An 18,866-nucleotide genomic window follows, 5' to 3' on the forward strand; every position below is an offset into this window, starting at 1 on the left:
TGTTTACACATGAACGAGGCAGCTAGTTGCCCCTTGATACCAATACCATGTAATTTAAAGCCAAGTGCCGTTGATTCAATACCGATCACCCAATTATCCAGACATCTTTTGCCGTTCCAGGGTCTTTCTTTGGCTTGCGTACATAGTCATGTGACCCGCGTGTTCTCGTCATTCAAGCCAGCCAACCCATGACTTGTCGCATTGTCCACTGCATGCCCAGGATGGTGTCTAGCTGGTCCTCATCACGCAGCATACAGCTGCTGCTGCTGCTTTTCACCTTTTGGTCTCTTACATCATCGGTGGTGGCATCCAGTAAGTGCTAGCTTCTCTTCGACGTCTCAAAGCGCCAAGTGGAAGACGGAAATGCTACTTATCTTCGCATTGATGATTGTTCTAATACCGAGTCTTTACAGCGCCAACCTCCTTCTGCAAATGCACCTGTTTCTCTAATAGTACGATCATCCCCCTCAATCCCGCCAAGTCCGAAAGCGCCTCTGGCATCGATCATGTCCGCTTTTTCGAGCGCGACCCTGTCAGCTCCGAGCCTGAGCATACCGATGAATACAGCAAACGAGCACCCAAATACCGGTCCCTGAATTGTAACGATTGCAATCGCAAGTTCTGTCTCGACTACGAGCTACCGACCTGCAAAGGTGCTAAGGAGGAAGATGTGTACACGACTTGCTTCCGTAAGTGGATTCCCAGCGGAAAATATACTCCAGTATTAACGAAATAGAGCGCGATTCACGGAAAGATGAAACGGTGGTGTTTATTTTTATTTTTGCTACAGGTGGACTACTGGCTTGGGCTGCCTGTAAGCCATGGATTGAGCGATATGTTGAGGTAGGCCAATGCCAAGGGCTTTTTTTTTTTTCGCAGGAAACTAACGGGATTTAGGCTGCACGAGAACGCCGGTCGTATATTCCTGTTGCAGAATCTTGAATTTGGGTTAAAAATAATTAAAATACGAGCTACAGTATTTGGAATCTATTCCAAGATTAGACCTGTGAATGCAGAATGTAGGAATTTGAGATCGACATCTAGCATATGATATGGAATGTACATCAGCTCAGGGGTAACATAAACACAATAATCCAAGTATGAACGGAGTACTCCGATACTGATAGCAGATGGATCAATTTGATTCAACATCGTATATATGGCTGTATATTTGTAGATCGAAAATTCCCTGAAACATCGTAGATTAGGAGGAGCCCTAGAGGCTATGGATCAACCAATAGAAGGGAATGCTCACTAGGATTAATTCCAAGATATGATGGATCGGCTATTGACTGAATTTCTTGTTTTCGATCATTTTTCTTCTTAAAAAGAGATTGATCCCTTTGGAGTTTTATATACACCATGGCAATCTTCGATACAGAGAAACGCCCTCGTGGCCTTCGGGTGCCTTCTCTCGCAGGACTCAAGTCTTCAGCAGCCAAATCGCAATTCTCCTTCAAGAAATCCGATTCGCCGTCCGAGTCGAAACCGACAGCCTTCCCTGCTCCTCCACCACCAAAGCCGGCCCCTCCGCCGGACAAGGAACTCCCCCTTCCCCCGAATCAGGAAACACGAAACGCATCCAACAACCCATACTTCCCTCCGATCCCAGTCCCAGAACGACGCCCAATTGAACGGGTCCCCGTCCCAACGCAATCTCCTCCCTCTCGCACGACCGGTATGCGAAGCAAGAAATCGCAACCCGATTTCCATGCGCCTCCACAGCCAACTCCAGTGACCCCGTCTCCCCCCAAGCGTCGACTCTAGTCCAGGCTCCGGCTTCAGCTCCTCCAGTTTCAATCCCAGTGTCAGCACCTGCTCCTGCGCCTGCTCCGATTCCAGCAAATGAGCCCAACTCTCCCCAACTGGAAGACTTTATCCCAACTCCGGACAGCGTTGAACCGCCACTAGCAGTACCAGAACTGTCGCGCGAAGAGCTAGCCCCCTCGCCATTCGTCCCACCGGATGTTGAACCCGTGGCGCCGAGTTTGAACGAGATACACCTCACATGCTACCAGCAGCATCGTGCTATGCCCGTGGCACAGAACACGTGGTGTCCGATTCCGTGCATGACCTGTCAAAAATTTGACTTGGAGATCCGTCACCGCTGTGTGTTTTGCTGTCTGCGCATTTGCGAATCTTGCTATCAGACCTTGCAGAAATGCAAGAATCGCTCGGTGGAAGAGCTGGTTGATCGAATCGCTGTCTGATTTGTCATCCTTTTCATCTTGAGGTGTTATGGTACGCTTGCATGAATGATCTCAGCATATATTGCATGATTTCTTGCGCGGGAAGTACAGTCCCTGTTGAGGTTGTTAGTTACGTTTTCTGGTCTCTGGTCTCTGTTTTTCTCTCTTCTTTTCTTTTCTTTTCCTTTTTCCTCCCTTTTTTTTTTAATCTGTGTGCCATTTTTTATGATACCAAGGACCTCATGTATATTATGGTTTAGCCAGGAAGATCGAAGCTGCATGTTTATAATGAAACACTTTTTTTTTTCTCTTTCGCAATTGTGTCATAAGTGTAGCATCTCGTAGAAATACAGAGTCGTCAAGCTTCGGGGCTATGTGCTAGGTATGATGCCAAATCGTCAGCCGTGTCAAGCAGAATCCCATATGGTACAAACAACTCTGATAGATCAATCGTGATCTTCCTCGGTCAGGCCAGGGCACCCTTCCAGCTCAAGATCCGTCTCGTAGGCATATTTACACCAGAAGCAATACCGATATTTCTCGCGCAGAAAGAGAACCAGCTTGTGTAGCCGCTCAGCTGGCTCTAACGCATTAAACGCATCGAGCTCCTCGTCGTCTTCATCCAGTTCTATCTCCAGCGTGGATGTATTTTGATCCAGTTCGCCGCCAAAGGCCTTTTTATCCTCCCGGTCCATAGTCGGGTCATCGTATTCTGGTAGCCGTGCTTTGGGAAAAAATGATGAAGGGAGCGAAGATTGGAGAGCATGGCGTGTCTGGCGGTCACTGTCGTTCCGTTCGTGCTCACGGATAAGACCGCGGTAGAGGACATTGACGTGGGATGTGAGCTTGATTGGCTTCTTCTTTGTCGGGGCTGCGTCGGGGTCGTCGTGTAGTTGACTGGGATCTGTGGAGTTGCCATCTTCTTTGTTAAGCTTGGCTGAAGAGCCCATTCCCTGTTCTTTCTCTTTGTCAGAAGCCTCACCCTCGGCTTCTGCATCCAGCCTCTCTGCAACTTTCTGTGCAGCGCGCACCTGCGCTTCAAGGCGTTTTAACTCACGCTCTTCACGAACGCGATCTCGGTAACTTCCCTCCTCATGCTTAATCCTCTTCACTGCTTCTTCTGCTTCCTCCCGGAGCTTGCGCTTTTTCTCCGTGTCCAACCCGATTCCGCCGCGGTTTTCTTTCAAGGTTAGGTTCAGCGGTTCAGCGCGTGATTTGAGGAAAGAATGGGTAGTATCGGAATCGCTGGCTGCAGCAGGTTTGCCAAGCACCCCACCAGGTTTGAAGCCGAGCTTTGCCATCATTTGAAATCCTTTGTTGGTGGGGTTGAGGGTGCTTGTGGCCAAGGCTTCCTCTCGGCGGGCAGCTTCTTGAGCAGCGCGTTCGGCTTTGGACGGGACTCGGCCCCTGGCTTCGGCCTGAATATGGAATAGAATGTTAGAGTGGGGGTTGACACTTAGCCGGAGACAGGTTATAATGTGGAGGATAAGGTACCTCTCGTAGCTCGCGACGCTTTTTTTGTGTGAAGGTCTCCTTTTGAATAGGCTCCTCAATCACCATGTTCATATAGTCATCCTCATCTTCAGAAGCCATTGTGTCAAGAGTAATAGAAGTCAGGGAAGGGAAAGGGAAGTCAAGGAGGAAGAAAGATAAACCCGCAAACGCACAAGACGCTTTGGGATTTGCGGGGAGCTCCAGTGGGGCTCATATTGCAGAGCTTATGTAATACGCTACGATAGCCTTGGATTATACTCCGGCTATATATTGTATAGGTACTCTGTACACTCTTCTAATAACATTGATGGTATCTATAATATAGTAAATGTAGAGCATAATCATCTGGGGAAATATGATTGGAAGGTACCTATAGCCTAGAATATGTCTTTGTCTACTTCGTACTCCGTACATGGTTAGACATGGTTTCAGATGTCTTTCAATGTCTCACTGTCTTTTAAAAAAGTGATATAGAGTGTATATAAATACATTACTATTGCAAAATAACTATATCATGGACTTGATATTTCTGTTACCCACCTGTGATTAGTCTAACTGTCGGCTAAAAATCCCCCATATTTTTCATGGGCATTGCTTTTTCCCTGTAGAGTCCCCTTGCAGTACATGTGATATATCCCTGAAAGCGTCTATTAAGCATATCTCAATGGAGAAACAGTGGCGCAAGGGCTTTTCCCTCGTGCCCCAGACTGCATTGTCACCGTGACTTCGATGGACAAGGACTTTTCTATCACACGGCCATTTATAAGCCATGGCATCGACCGATTCACAATCAGTTTGTGGGCCGTCATGATTATTTTCTTGTATATCTGCTCTCTGGTATCCCTGATTTCAGCTTCTACGGTGGTAGACCTGGGATATGCTAGCTATGAAGGCCGCACACTATCTAGCGGAGTCACACAGTGGCTTGGTATGCGGTTCGCTGCTCCTCCTATAGGAGAACTGCGGTTTGCTGCTCCACAAGACCCTTTGTCTGTCAAAGGAATCCAGCAAGCAATTGAGGTAGGTATCTCTTGCGTCCATTCACACACGGGTAGCCACTGACTATTTATCAGCATGGAAGTATATGCATACCCACGGCAGGAAGTGAAGGTCGGGCAGTCCCAGCAGGAACTTCAGAGGACTGCCTGTTTTTAGATATATATGCCCCCAAAGCTGCAGAACAATCGAAGAAGCTACCTGTCTACTTTTTTATCCAAGGGGAGGCTTCGCGGGAAATGCAAATGCCAACTACAATGGCACTGGGTTGATCAATGCATCCGGAAACAATATGGTGGTGGTTACTTTTAACTATCGGGTTGGTCCCTACGGGTTTCTTGCTGGGAAAGAGGTTGAAAAGGGAGCGAGTCTAAACAATGGTCTGAAAGACCAACGCAAAGCATTGAAGTGGGTTCAGAAGCATATCAGCAAGGTAGGTCGAGTTGCTCTTTCGTTCTCGTTCGTTATTTAACATTCGGTTTTTGAAACTGTCTCTAGTTTGGTGGAGACCCTAAGCATGTTGTCATCGGTGGTGATAGTGCAGGTGCTGCCTCAATAACTCTCATGCTCTCGGCATATGGTGGCAGAGATGACGGCCTGTTTGTTGCAGCGGCAGCAGAATCACAAAGCTTTGGGCATATGCTCAACGTCTCCGAAAGTCAATTTGCATACGACGCACTGGCAATTGCGGCTGCGTGTGACAGTAGTCAAAATACCCTGGCATGTCTGCGCAACCTCGATGTCAATGCTTTGCAGCAGAAGAATGTCAATAGACCCTACCCGGGAGCAAAAGGCAAGCCCTTGTTCCAGTACGGTCCCACAATTGACGAGGACCTGGTGGTAGACTACACGTATCGCCTCTTCCACGAAGGCAAATTCATCAAGGTACCAGTGATATTTGGCGATGACACCAATGAAGGCACGACCTTCGTTCCCAAGAGTACTGCCAGTGTCGACGCGGCAGATACATTTATTCGGAATCAATTCCCATCAATAAAACAAGCCCATATCTCCAGGATTAACAGCATATATCTGACTGAAAACCAGACGGAGGAATTCCCTGGCACTGGGCCCTACTGGCGACCGGCAAGCACGGCGTATGGTGAAATGCGCTACGTCTGTCCCGGAATTGACATGTCCTCTGTCTATGCAGCGGCAGGCGTCCCAAGCTGGAACTACCACTATGCAGTTCAGGATCCCACGAATGAGAGCTCGGGGATGGGCACATATCACACCGTCGAAGTGAATGCGATCTGGGGTCCGACTAATACTGGCAACAATCACGCTCCAGACTCATACTACACCACCAACGCAGACATTGTGCCTGTGATGCAAGGTTACTGGACAAGCTTCATAACGTCTCTGGATCCGAACACTAGACGTCTTCCTTCCAGTCCAAAATGGGAGACTTGGGGTCAAGATGGTAAAGGATACCGGCGGATCTTCATTCGAACCAACAAGACTAAGATGGAGACGGTGTCACAGGAACAAAGAAACCGATGTAAATATTTGACTAGCATTGGGGTTGATCTGAAGCAGTAGCATATATAATATATAAATATATACCCTCTGGGAAGTAGATAGATCTGTGGGTAACCTTGATTTACTCAAGCTTTTGACTAGTCGATTCTTTTACTGAATATGGACTAGCGGACATTTCTTGTAGATCTTGTAGATCTCGATGAACTTGACTTTTATTCCCAGCCTTACGCCAATGATGTATATATCAGCCCAATAGGATGTGCAACCAAGTGTGATATATGAAAAACAGACGTTGAACAGAAGTTGAAATGCAAATTACGAAGATGCAAAATTACCGCCTGCCACGCGCCCGCTCGTACTCGTTGGCGGCACGGCCCTCCTGGCTCTGAATCTCCGCAACAAGACGCTTGTACTTCTTCTCGTACTCGGAGTCGCGCTCCTTCTTCTCGCGTAGCTGCTCGCGAGCAACGAAGCTGGCATCCTTGCGGAGCTCGCGCATGGCACCCTTGCGCTCGCGCTTGAACTCCTTCTTGAGGCGGTTGGACTCGGCACGCTCGCGGTCTGGATCGTAGTGCTTGTCTGGATTGAAGTTCTCCTCGAACTTCGGAATGGCTGTCTTGATGGCGAGGGGCTTGTGATTGTGCAGGAACAACGGGCGGCGAACGAGACGAGCCTGTGCGAGGTGGGCATCGATCTTGTCCAAGACGCTCGAGATTGGCCCCCAGGCTGCTGAGTATACCTTGGTCTTCAGAGATTGGCGGAGGTACTGCAGAACGGCACGGACCGGTGTGAAGATCTCGGTGAAAGCGGATTTCTCAGCCCAGATGTCGGAAGCGGAACCAAGTAGAGACACGAGAGTAATGAGGAGGGAGAGCTTGAGTTCCTCCTGGGCCTGGGGATCAGAAGGAGAGACGGTCACATCGCGGAATTGCAGCTTGCGAGGTGTGACCTTCTTGGAGGGTAGGAGCTGAACAGACTCCAGTGACTTTCTGTAGGGGAAGGCTCCGAACTTGACAATTGGCTCCGTAGGAGCAAGATTGCAGAGAGCATTTAAAGTGTAGTTGACAAACTCGGGCATATATCGCTTCGATGCCATTTGATATTGAAGGCAAAGACTTGCGGCGAATGTGCCACTTGCGAGGTCTGCGAGTGAACTGGTGGTGCACTGGCCCAGGTACCGCGCCAGGCAGAGATGAGCGGGTGTGGCCGTCGTATGGAAGTGATCTGATGTGGGGAAGAAGGTTGAGAGGCCGGTAAGCAAGACGAGGTCACCGGGTAGCAGATTGAGTGGGCGTTCCTTGCCAATCTCACGAAGTTGCGCTCGGCACGCGATTGTCACGTTCAAAGGATGAGTCTTAGCCAAAGAATGAATGTGACGAATGATATTCTCGAGAATGGCAAATGGAGGCTGTTCAGTCTTGTTGCCCATGTAAGAAACATGTTCAACAAGAACTTCAGCAAATCGACCCAGCTTATCCTTGTTGCCAGGTCTAAGCCGGGGATGATGCAATGCTCGAATGCGCTGAATGACTGTCGGGATTTCCTCAACAGACACATTCTTGGTGATACTCAGGAAGCTTTCGTGGTCTTTTGGACAAGGATATGTGAATGCAAGCTTTCCATTTGCTTCCTTGTTAACCTCGGCAGCAGTCGAAGCGGCAGCAGAATCCTCGGTCGGTAGCGTCATTCCGTTGATGAGCTCGTCCTCCCCATCTGGTCCGTCAGACTCTTCGCTCGACTCCTCCTCCTCTTCCATGTCACTGTCACTGTCACCCATGTCGAGACTGGCATTTGAATTCGTTTCGACCAGATCTTCGTCGATGATGAAATCATCCTCATCTTCAACGCCGAGTTCAGGGCGTGATTCAGTAGGGTAAGCTGGAAGACCGAAATGCGCAGCATCGTCAATTTCCGACTCGTCATCCTCGGGGATATCATCCTGGTCCATATTGTCCTCCTCATCATCAGTTAGCTGCTCTCCACGCATTCGTCGAAGGCGATCGTTCTCAAGTTTCTTGAGTCGCTCAGCCTCTTCCTCCACCTTCTCCTCCTCAGTCTTCGTGCGATCTGTGGGTCTCGATCGCTGATCGAATGTCATCTGCCTGAGGCGCTGATCGTATTCCTTCTCAGGATCCTTGCTGTTTTGCGACTCTTCCAGCATGGCGGCGCGCTCTGGGTTCATTTCCGAGAAGTCGTGCTTTGGTGCTTCTGGCTTTCCTGCCTTGATTGCAGGCTTGATGCCCCGCAGAGCGTCGAAAAGATCAGGGAGTTCTTTGTCCAATGCTTCGCGCAGGTCTTCGTCCTCATCTTTGGCCTGTTGGCGTTCCGCTTTATAGAACTTGGACTTGGCAATGACTTCTTTCATCACCTCGGCCTTGGTCTTTTTGCGCCCTGGCTGTTCTTCGTCTCCATAATCGATGAAATCCTCCTGATCCTGACCTTGATCCTGATTTTCATCGTCATCGTGGAATCGCTTCCGTTTCCGCGACGCTTCCTCGTCAGAATCCGCACCATCTAAGTCTCCGGCCTCGAAGTCGTCTTGGGTTGTTCCATCGAATGACAAAGATTGACCCATGTGAGTAAGCTGCATCTCATCATCATCGTCCTCGAGATTGAACATGGATTCCTTCCGCATCTTTCTCTGGCTCTCTCTTGCGAATCTCTCGGCGGCCCGTTCCTCGGGTGTCATGGTGGGATCGTTCTCACCGAACCGGCGATCGATAAGTCCACCAATCTTGTTTCGGCTGTTCATCTCTTTCAAGAGAGTGGCACGTCGCTAATAGAAGTCAGCCTTGGAATCGTAGAAATTGAGGAAAGCAGATAAACGTACTCTTTCTTCACCCAGTGATTTGGTAACACCTGGGCGAGCGCCACCGCCAGCGGTCGTGTTGCCATCTCTGGTTGTGACATCGAACTTGCTGGATTTGTTTATCGTTTTGATCTCGAAAGGGTTGAACCGATCTCGGATGGCTTGCAAGGCGACCTCGCGCTGGTTGCGGTTCTTCGCACCAACTCCAGTCTTCGCATTCTGCCGCTTTTCTTTCTTGGATTTCTGAGGACCAAGTACTCCATTTTCACGAAGCGAAGCCTTCAGCTGTTTGAGCTGAGAAGGCGGCATTGTTTGTGGTTGGAGTTTGAATTGGAGAGTTGGGAGTATTTTTCCCCATCGCGATTCTCATCAAAAAAAATCAGGCACACCGCCTCCGCGGCCTGCGCCGATCAGGATTCTGCCGATTGCTTTCTCCGCTATCTCCAGCTCTAACAATCGCTATGGCTCCCTTTTCCGGGGATGGTGTGCTATGGCTTTGCCTAGGTATGAATACATTTACCAGAGGTGACGAGCTCGGCTCAGATGATTAACCCAGTTAGGCGTCTCACTATTCTTTGCCATTCGCGGTATCGCCACAGACCTCCGTCAAGTCGTTGATCTGACAGAGATCAAACACGTTGAGAAGGAAGACAAGATCATTAGCGAGGGAACTGAAGAAGGTGGGTAGAGACTTACATGCAACAGTTCGATATACTAACCAATCTTATAGCTCTCAAGTTGGACACCCTCTTGAAGCTTTCTCAAAGCACAAGCCATGACCTACGAGCTGCGTACGCCAAGATGACAACTTCTCAATTCAATTGATGCATCAGCTAATACTTTCCAGGGCCCTGCGCATCATTTCAGAACGATGTACCAAGGGAGATACTCGTGATTTGTTATTGGAGGAACTGTCATCTAGGAACAAAGTTCACCAGCAGCGAGCTTTGAATGCATTGAACTTCTTAGTTTCCAACCGTGCCCGTATGCTACCCATCTGCCTCCTTTTGACAGTTCATGGATGCTTATACTATTCTGCAGTCACTCGAACCTCCATTTGCACTCGACTCGCTGACGTACCCACCTTTACGGCCATTATCAATTGCCTTTGCAACTTACTAGAAGAACACGTGGAGAAGACGTCTACGACCAATTCGCCCATTTTGCCAAAGACACGGCCAATGGGAGAGAAGAAGGCGTTGATTATTCTCAATGTTTTGTTGTCAGAAAACATACCGGACGCATTAGAAGCGGGGATCATCACTCGATGGCTCTGCAGATATCCTTTCCCGTGTGCAATAGCTGAGCCTTCCCGCCGGCGGGATGTGGTGATTCTCATGAAAACCTGGTGGTCGGACGACATAGTCATGAGCGCAATCTTCAGTGCGCTTTCCTCGCATCCGGATGGGATCAAGCAACTGCGGAAACATGGACTGATGGGCAGCATGATTGAAGAAAATGATCACGATGATGAGGATGATGGGGACAGCGATGTGTGGATGGTAGATGCTGATGAGGCAGGAGGTATCTTTGGACGAACTCCGCGTAGACCTCAGGAGGGGAGTGTCGAAGAACAAGCGCTTCGCCGGCGCAGGAGAGAAGCGATGGTCTTGAGCGATGGTGGACGGCCAATCGGCAACGATGACATAATTCAACGACCTATTGATTGATCTCGGTAAGTTTGTGCTTTTTATGATCTTCAACCTTGCAAACAGACAACCAAGTCTCTGTCTCAAAACCAGGCAGCTACTGTATTTTAAGTCAATGATACCCCACGCCAGAAATATGATACACCATGAATTGTATTTGAACCTCGATATAGAACTAAAGTCCCATCCATGCTGATTTGGCCAAGTGGTCAGTCTTCTTCCGACTGTTCTTGATCACACCGAATGTCTTCAATTCTGAAAGAGCGCTATAGAACAAAGACATGACGACTCGGTCATCGCAACCATCGGCTTCTTCGGTTTCAAATACACCGTAGAAAGCCTGCCAAAGATCATGAACATTCACCAGAGCGCCCGAATCAAGGTACAATTGATAAAGAATTGCGGTGGCAGGTTGCTTGGACGAGACCTTTGTCATAGTGACATCCGAGGAAGAAAGTAGGTAATCGAAAGGAGTAGCCAGAGCGCGCTCGATTGCAAAGCGCGGCCGAGGGGCGAATGTTTCCTTCAATGGATTTCGCAGATCAAACAGGAAGGCTTCATGTAGAAACAGATCTTGTGGGTTGATAAGAGATTCAGTGAGGTGCACTTGTAAGAGAGCAACTAGTCGGTCGACGATGTTGGTATATTCCACGGCTTGTTCCGAAAGATCGGCTTGGCCTTTGCTTAAGCGTATACGCTGTTGGACAACGGTAGTTTTTGTGACGGTGCTGTTGATATTGTATCCACTGCGCAGTGGACCGGACTCTGAGCAAGTTTCCAATAGAGTCCTTAGATCTTTTTGGATCACATCGGCTTCTGGACTAACTAGAATTCTCCGGAGATGCATGAGTAGTTCATCCAGCTTGTCAGAATCTAGAGTCTTCGCCGTGGCGACCATTTCTTCCACAATAGTGGATTCAGACAGTTCGCCAGAAAGTGCACGAACGGACAGGTCCGATATATTGGTTTTTTTCGCGCTCTGTGTGTATTGAAGGCAGATATGTACTACACGAACCGCCTGGAATATGTTTCGCATTCTTTCCTGGTTTGCTTCCAGGTACTTCGGCGTCTCTTGAATGAGATATTCGTCATCCTCTAGCAAATCTCGTACTTGCTCGACGGAGCCATCTTCGACTAGATCTTCGCAGAACCTGGGGTCAAGTTAGCTGAGATATGGCTTATATGTTGGAGACCCTTACATTCGAAATGATGGCAGGTTTCTGACGGCCTCGCAAAGCTTGTTTTGGGCGAGACTTGTAGGATCTGGGTTGGCTAATAGTACTGCGAGGGGATTTGCGAAGAAATGAGACATATATGCATACTGAATGAATTAGATTCTTGTGCTGAATGTTATTTGGGATCGTTCTCACCTTGACCATGCGACTGAATGCCTCCGGACTTTGGAAATAGTCACTTGTGTTCTCGAACAGAGTGGTGGTAACGTTGCGACCCAGCCAGAGATTAGTACCTGGGTCAGTCTGGAGAGTTTCATAGATGCGGTCGACACAGTTGCCGGCCTCTTGGACCTCGAAATGCTTTCCTCGAAGGAGAGCGACACACGAGCGAGGCAATCTGCCTTCGAACAGCTCTACCGAGGTAGAGATTCCCAATAGGACTGTGAATGGTATACGGTCGAGCCATGATCTAGTAGAAGGTGAGTTAGGATACCGACCAACGTGTGGAATGTCAATCGCACTTGAATAAAGACAAAAGATCGGTCAAAAGGCCAGGGTCGAAGGCCTCGCTATCTCGAAGAGCTAGGACTAATTTCTTAGTCCCTTTTCTCTGCACATAATCGTGAAGAAGATCCAAATCGTAACCGAGAAGTCGAGGACCCTGGTGAATGGTTAGTACGATAATCTGATGTTTTGATGCGTTCACATACAGCACGATCTGTAAGGAACTTTTGATATCCATCATTTCCATCCGTATTTGTAACAGTGGCTCGAATAATGTTCTTCAACGTTGTTTTCAAATTGGGAGCGTCGCCTGATTCCAATACCACGACACTGCCTTCTTCAGTCGATATCAGTTGACCATTCAGCCGCGATAGCAATCTGCCGAGTGAGGAGACATTCGAACCAACGGTCACCAAAGCCGTAGGAATACATCCATCACACCTAAATACCTAGTTAAAGCACGGTCATGGATTGCATTGGGAGAGGGACGTACGTCTGAGGTGAGGTGTCTCTGACAAAGGACAACACATCCGTCAAAACTCCAGCATCAACATCCTCGAGAATATCCTTGAGACTCAGTGAGTAATTTACCATTATGACCACCCGTAAGCTTGCCTCACTGACCTGGATCTTGTTTTCTTGCTTCGACCAGAGCTCCTGATAGGTATCGTATCGCAATTGGACGGACTTCGCGTTCTCATCTCCATTCAAAAGGGGCACGAAGCGCCGTATTCCAGGTTGGTGATCATTGTCGACAGTCGACGAGACTTTGCGTCGCTTCAAAGGTCGTTCGCCTGCTAATTTTCCATGTTTAGACGGTTGGTAAATGTATGCACCCTGCGATGATTTGTTAGTGCGCAACTCCGAAGAGCATACCAGATCTCAAGACTAACCAGGTTTTGGGACTTGTCATTTGATAAGCCCAAGGCATCGTTCAATCCGTCAGTATCCATGATGTTGCTCGGAAGGACTTGGTTGTCGCAATGGGAACGACTTCAAGGGCGGAAGCGCGACAGGCGCTAAACCTAATCAGGCAATAATTGCTTCTCTTCCGAACTTGAACTTCTTCACTTCTCCAACTTTTCTGGTCGCATTCAATGACCGATTGACTTAGACTTCATGCTGCGCCAGGCTATACAAGGAGCCCGATGGTGTCAGCATGTGGCCCACAGCCCATCGACACGCGCTCCACGCCGGGTCTTCTCCGCCGTAGCTCCGCGGCGTCTTAATTTTGGCGGACCGAACGACAAAGTCACGTTCTACGAACAAGACTCCCTTGAGAGCAAAACACGACGCAAAACAGACCCGGAAGCCGAAGATAATGAAGAGCGAGATGAGATCAAAAAGGAGCTCGCGAAACTCCAGGATGAGTTGAAGGTTTTGGAGGAGGGACCTTTCGCTCCCAACAGCCCTTTCATCAAAAGTTTGCCAGAAGAGGACCGGAAGATTGCCCTAGAAGCTCTGAGAAAATTTGATGAGGAAAATCCTAAGCCTGCAGACGAGCCTGGATTGGATCAAGTATTCGACAAAGAGCTTGATGATATGCTACGAGAGGAGTTCGAAGGCCTTGCGATGGAAGAGGAGAATTGGGAGGATGGTGTCAAAACTCGGCGGAGAATAGCTGCTAGACGGTCTGCCGCAGCAAAGTGTGCAGGGGCAGAGTCTCATCCTTACGCTATAAAATTCAACAGTTCCCTACGACAACTCCAAGAAAATATGTCAGACGAGCGGGCTCGACAAGACGTATGGAAGTGGTACCGAAGATGCAAGCAGACTATCCCCGGGTTTTTGACAATAATGCCTGAGAGAGCATTCGAAACAATATGGGATGCACAGGCAATAGGAGAGTCCGACCAGGCTACACGCTCAACACATCTACAAATACTAGTCCGGGACGCCACATCCATTGGCCAGACACTTGCTACGCCTCAGATTCTCTCTTACATCACGTCCCTATATGAAAGTGGCTCCATCAACCTTGCACTTGAACAGTGGGAGGCATATCAAGCAGAGCTATCCCAAAAGAAGGAGGACTTGGAAGAGTACTGGGAGCTCGGAGTGCGATTATTTGCTGCGGACAACAACCCACAACGAGCTCAAGATATTGCTCTGGCTTTCCTGGCAAATGACCGAACTCGTCAGCCACGTGTACTCATTTCTGTCATCAAAGCATGGGGAAGGCTGCCCGGAAAAGAAGCCGAAGTAAAAGCTTGGGCCCTTTATCTGCAGCTGAAGACATTCCTGGGCTCTGATATGACCATGGAAGATTATGATCAGATCAGCATTGCCCTTCTCACGGCTGGTCGATTGGATACCGCAGTCGCAATCTTCAAGGATATGATGGTGACTGGAAAAGACCCGGCCAATGACTCGACCGCCTTGTACAAAGCCGCGCTGGGTCTGGCTGGTAACCTTCATGCATCCAGCATCAACGAAAACGAAGTGAACAAGGTCTCCTTGTCCGCGCTCAAGGTGTTGCCTCGCCAGTTCCAGAATCGGTTCTTCTACGCAAGTTGGATGAAAAAGCTGATCGGTATGGGCGAGGTCGACTCTGCCGCTCTAGTCATTGAACTTATGTATGAGCGGTGTGTCAAGCCTGATAGCAAGCACTTGAATGGAATCATTGCGGGCTGGCTCCGTGATGGGAATACAAGTGCACGCGATAAGGCAGAGCGACTTGGGTGGGCCATGATCCAGAAGCGCATCGATGTTGTATGGAGACGATACCAACCAGCTGAGAGTTCTCCTCAAATTCAAGTCAAGTATGGGGAGACGGAATCTGTACGCATGCCTCGGTTTATGCAGAGAGAGGTCCCGCCTGCAAGCATCGAGACCTTCTCTATCCTTCTTCTTCATTACACACGCCGAGGCGACGACGACATGGTCAAATACTTGGTCAAATGCCTTGGGGATGCACATATCAAGCCGAACTCTTACTTCATGAATCACCTTCTATACGCAGAGTTGCGAAAGCAAGACGTAAAAGCTCTCTGGACCAAGTTTCAGACAATGTCTACCGCCATCCGCCCCGACGTGGAAACATATGCCTGCCTCTGGGACTGTGCCAAGCTCCAATATGACCGTGGGCGCACTGCCTTCGATGCGGGCTTTCCATCAGCACGTCAGCTCTATGCCAACATGATATCCTGGTACTCCCAGTTATCTCCTCGCACCCAGAAAGCCACCCAATCACAGATTCCTAGGGCTCTATTCGATCAGATTGTGCGATGTTTCTGTCTCTCCAAAGACATCCCCGGTACATTGGTCGTGATACACTCGATGCATTCAGCCTTCGGCTTCACACCTGATGATACCACCGCCCGCATGATAGTGCTTCAGGTTGCGCGACTAGCTGGTGTACCGGCCAATACACCGAAACGGCGCCTCCGCCGCCTGTCTTCGACACCACGAAGCAAAGAGAATATTGGCCAAGTCACCCGTTTGTTAGAACTCTTGGGTGATCGCAAAGCTGAAAACCTGCGATTGCAAGGATTGAGTCTTGAACAGCTGGATCCACGTGAGATGGAACAGTACCAACTGGAGATCATGGCCAGCCTACTGCGAATCGTGATGAGCCGAGCAGATGGCCTAGATCCAGTTCAAGTCGAAAATAAACTCGAGGTGACAGCGAAGGAGATGCTGGCCGAACATATCGACTTGGGGGCTCCCATGGGAGTAGACGATAGCAAGCTCCTGTAATTGACCATATCAGTCATTGATCATCCCAGTCATTGTTGACCTCTCCGGTTTTACTCCCAAAATAGGGTTATGTATATTATTATTTTGTATTTATACACATTTCTACTTTCACTGATGTAGGTCTAACATATCTCCCCTGAACTTCTCTAAACTTATGAGGGCACACATAGGCCTGTGTAAATTCGTTTGAGGCGGCCTTTTTCCCTTCACTTTTTCTCTCTCTACGGCCAGACGATGGGTGATATCCAATCTCCCCTACCATGATATCTGGTTCAATTGGACCACCTCCAGAAATATCAGCAGCTCAATGTCACTGCATGATGCCGGGATATGATATAGCGTTGCGATACACTTTCAAAGAATTATCCAGGTATACAGTCCAGGCTAAGAAATGGTGACCTCTTCGGCCCACTCCGATGTCTACATCCCTTTCCTGCACCAAGCCTGATCCAGGATCGAAGTTCATCTGAAAACCCCTTCCCCCAAACCGATATCGACACAGTGCTGTCTATGTTGACATGTATTTTCCAAGGCACCAACCCTTTGGATTCTTGGTTTAACTTGATAATTAGGGATCCCGGGCCCTAGAGGGTGATTATCTTTAGCAGAGAATGGGGGAACTCATATCCTAGGCCTTGCCCTTCTATTAGTAAAATCCCAATATCTTTCATTTCTTATTGGGGTTCAGTCTTTCGCCAAAGAGGCTTGTATATCATACTATGTGGTGTTGACCACCCAGCGTATTGGATAAGGTGGTAGAGTCCAACATCCCCGATATCATCCGTTGTACAGTTTGTGGCTAATTCTTCCCCTTACAAATTTGTAGGATATTCAAAGATACTAAAGAAAACACCCTAATTGAAAAGATTCCGAAGATCATTTGAATTCATCCCACCGTCCTCTACCAGCCATGCCATGTCTATGAGTACGATCCCAGGTCAAGGCTTCACTATAAGCCCCGGAGGCAGTCCACCCTGCCGTCGATGTCTACCTCACTCGATATATCTAATTTCTAGGTCTGCACTGGTCACATGACTCTGATAGAACCGTGGCGGTGGATTCAGGAGCCATTTGGTATCGTGTCCCCATTACATTTGGGGAATTGAAGGTCTTGAATACGATCAGAGCTGTCTAAATCGGCTAAAAGACTTCCATTGCCTAGATTGATGGTCATGCGAAAAAAAATCTGACTAGTTTCATACTACAATGTTTGCTGCCCATGCTGATATTGCGAGCCACCTCAGACACCATCTTTGCCAGAACGACCAAAAAGTCCGAGAGACCTGTATTGCCATAAGAGCATTGGTGCAATGTAAGTATAATCCATCAATTCTCTGGCTTGAGCCTAACTGGTTTTTATCCTTTGAGCTATAGCACTAAGAACGGGGACATCGCAGTTCCATGCCAAAAATAGAGCGGTTGACAAAAAACCAGGAAGATAGGAGATTAAAGTAAGAAATGTATGAAATAAATGATAAACAACCAACGGAGACATCATTGGATCGAAACTGGAATACTTTGATAGGTATTTTGAGCAAGCTCGCCCATAACTGGTATAATAACATAATTCCTCATGCAAAATCCGTAGCCCAAAATCCCCCATGAAGGAGTGTGCGATTCGAGCCCCAGATAAAAGTACAAATAACACCGGAAGAAACACTTCATATCTATTTCTTGCCCTTACTCTTCTTCTTCTTTGCGCTTGGCGGAGAAGCAGGTGTAGTCGAGGATTCCGCCTCCACAAGGACGGCATCGTCATCGCTGCCTTGGACAGAAACAGGGGCGGCAGGGGTTGTGGATGCCGCCTCAAGGGACTTGGTTGCGCTGGTAGACTTAGATGCGTCGGTAGAAGCCGTCGAGCCCTCATTCAACTCCTTCATGAATCCCTCCTGAATACTGGTCTTCTTCTTGCTCCACCACTGGCGCTCCTCTTCCAATTTCTTTTGCTGATCGTCCATGCGCCTGCGGTAGATATCATTATTCATCATTTCGTTGGCGGACTGGAAGATAGTTTGGCCCCAGCCGGGGGCATATGCGTTTGCCTAGTTAGATATTGGTTAGCAAACCAAGTATATGTAATCATTTAGTCGCCAAGCACGATAGGTTTGTTGGCAATAGAACACGCAGCTCATCATACCTCTGTAACCACATCCTTGACCTCATCCTCCATCTCCTTCTCCGCGCGCTGGAATCGCTGCCAGAGATCATCACCGACACTACCGCGTTGGACGAGCGTTGTGAGGGCTTGCTTCTGACTGCGCAGTGCCATAATGCGACGGATATCCTCAGCTGCGCGACGGAGAAGAGAAGCCTTGAGGATAGAGTCGGGAATGGCGGAGGCCTCCTTCTCATTTGTGGAGGTTGTTGAGGGTTCAAGGTGGAGGAGAGAGAAGTAGATATCGCGCTGGAGATGGGCAGGGAACCATGGCTCTAGAGATGCTGCCTTGTCTAGAATGATCCATATATTATATATTAGCCTAGGATAACTGGACACGCCGGCGCGCGAAATGGTTTGAATGTAGAGAGATTGAAGGTTTCTAGGGATATTTCACATACGGGACTTGCGCTTGCGGTAAAGAGAGGAGAATGTGGCAAGCGATCCCAATAGAATGCCTAGGTAGGCGATTGGGACGGCGAGACTAAGCCAGTCCACGTCGAACATTGCGATGTGGCTTTTGGGGCAGGGGTATGTCGAGGGATTGAAGTTCCGGGGAGATGAGATAGATATATTCAAGCTGTCATTACCAGTTTGAAGGTGGAAATCAAGAAAAGAAAGGACATGAAGTGGGTGAAGGTGAAGCTCGAAAGGCCAGGGTGTTTAGTGGGTCATGTCACATGTTCACCAAGTATGAAAAGTGTAGATTTTATA

The 18,866-nt window shown here is 48.6% G+C and overlaps 9 protein-coding genes across 9 annotated transcripts; 5 read left to right on the forward strand and 4 right to left on the reverse strand.

The window, feature by feature from the left end:
- Positions 1-221: 221 nt before the first annotated feature.
- Positions 222-942, forward strand: N7500_000204 (uncharacterized protein; the record flags this gene model as incomplete). The annotated part of the gene is made up of 4 exons (XM_056671350.1): positions 222-312; positions 414-689; positions 737-843; positions 898-942. 4 exons carry the CDS (start codon positions 222-224, stop codon positions 940-942), a joined length of 519 nt encoding a protein of 172 aa, XP_056536923.1.
- Positions 943-1,362: 420 nt separating this feature from the next.
- On the forward strand, positions 1,363-2,210 carry N7500_000205 (uncharacterized protein; the record flags this gene model as incomplete). Its single annotated transcript, XM_056671351.1, has 2 exons — positions 1,363-1,678; positions 1,726-2,210. The coding sequence occupies 2 exons, from the start codon at positions 1,363-1,365 to the stop codon at positions 2,208-2,210; spliced, it is 801 nt and encodes a 266-aa protein (XP_056536924.1).
- Positions 2,211-2,635: 425 nt separating this feature from the next.
- On the reverse strand, positions 2,636-3,782 carry N7500_000206 (putative G-patch domain protein; the record flags this gene model as incomplete). The annotated part of the gene is made up of 2 exons (XM_056671352.1): positions 2,636-3,607; positions 3,684-3,782. 2 exons carry the CDS (start codon positions 3,780-3,782, stop codon positions 2,636-2,638), a joined length of 1,071 nt encoding a protein of 356 aa, XP_056536925.1.
- A 708-nt stretch (positions 3,783-4,490) lies between these two features.
- On the forward strand, positions 4,491-6,221 carry N7500_000207 (uncharacterized protein; the record flags this gene model as incomplete). Its single annotated transcript, XM_056671353.1, has 4 exons — positions 4,491-4,703; positions 4,757-4,830; positions 4,902-5,112; positions 5,178-6,221. 4 exons carry the CDS (start codon positions 4,491-4,493, stop codon positions 6,219-6,221), a joined length of 1,542 nt encoding a protein of 513 aa, XP_056536926.1.
- Positions 6,222-6,492: 271 nt separating this feature from the next.
- Positions 6,493-9,279, reverse strand: N7500_000208 (snoRNA-binding rRNA-processing protein NOP14; the record flags this gene model as incomplete). The annotated part of the gene is made up of 2 exons (XM_056671354.1): positions 6,493-8,937; positions 8,992-9,279. The coding sequence occupies 2 exons, from the start codon at positions 9,277-9,279 to the stop codon at positions 6,493-6,495; spliced, it is 2,733 nt and encodes a 910-aa protein (XP_056536927.1).
- Positions 9,280-9,431: 152 nt separating this feature from the next.
- On the forward strand, positions 9,432-10,640 carry N7500_000209 (uncharacterized protein; the record flags this gene model as incomplete). Its single annotated transcript, XM_056671355.1, has 5 exons — positions 9,432-9,474; positions 9,531-9,650; positions 9,701-9,761; positions 9,818-9,954; positions 10,012-10,640. The coding sequence occupies 5 exons, from the start codon at positions 9,432-9,434 to the stop codon at positions 10,638-10,640; spliced, it is 990 nt and encodes a 329-aa protein (XP_056536928.1).
- A 154-nt stretch (positions 10,641-10,794) lies between these two features.
- Positions 10,795-13,251, reverse strand: N7500_000210 (uncharacterized protein; the record flags this gene model as incomplete). Its single annotated transcript, XM_056671356.1, has 7 exons — positions 10,795-11,770; positions 11,819-11,940; positions 11,990-12,263; positions 12,316-12,455; positions 12,505-12,739; positions 12,792-13,135; positions 13,192-13,251. 7 exons carry the CDS (start codon positions 13,249-13,251, stop codon positions 10,795-10,797), a joined length of 2,151 nt encoding a protein of 716 aa, XP_056536929.1.
- A 166-nt stretch (positions 13,252-13,417) lies between these two features.
- N7500_000211 (pentatricopeptide repeat protein) lies at positions 13,418-15,997 on the forward strand (the record flags this gene model as incomplete). Its single annotated transcript, XM_056671357.1, has 1 exon — positions 13,418-15,997. The coding sequence occupies one exon, from the start codon at positions 13,418-13,420 to the stop codon at positions 15,995-15,997; it is 2,580 nt and encodes an 859-aa protein (XP_056536930.1).
- A 1,667-nt stretch (positions 15,998-17,664) lies between these two features.
- Positions 17,665-18,659, reverse strand: N7500_000212 (Sec63 complex subunit SEC66; the record flags this gene model as incomplete). The annotated part of the gene is made up of 3 exons (XM_056671358.1): positions 17,665-18,039; positions 18,135-18,445; positions 18,554-18,659. 3 exons carry the CDS (start codon positions 18,657-18,659, stop codon positions 17,665-17,667), a joined length of 792 nt encoding a protein of 263 aa, XP_056536931.1.
- Positions 18,660-18,866: the final 207 nt, after the last annotated feature.

Source organism: Penicillium coprophilum, assembly GCF_028826855.1.
Source record: "Penicillium coprophilum strain IBT 35676 chromosome Unknown utg000001l_segment0_segment0, whole genome shotgun sequence".
Taxonomy (NCBI): Eukaryota; Fungi; Ascomycota; class Eurotiomycetes; order Eurotiales; family Aspergillaceae; genus Penicillium; species Penicillium coprophilum.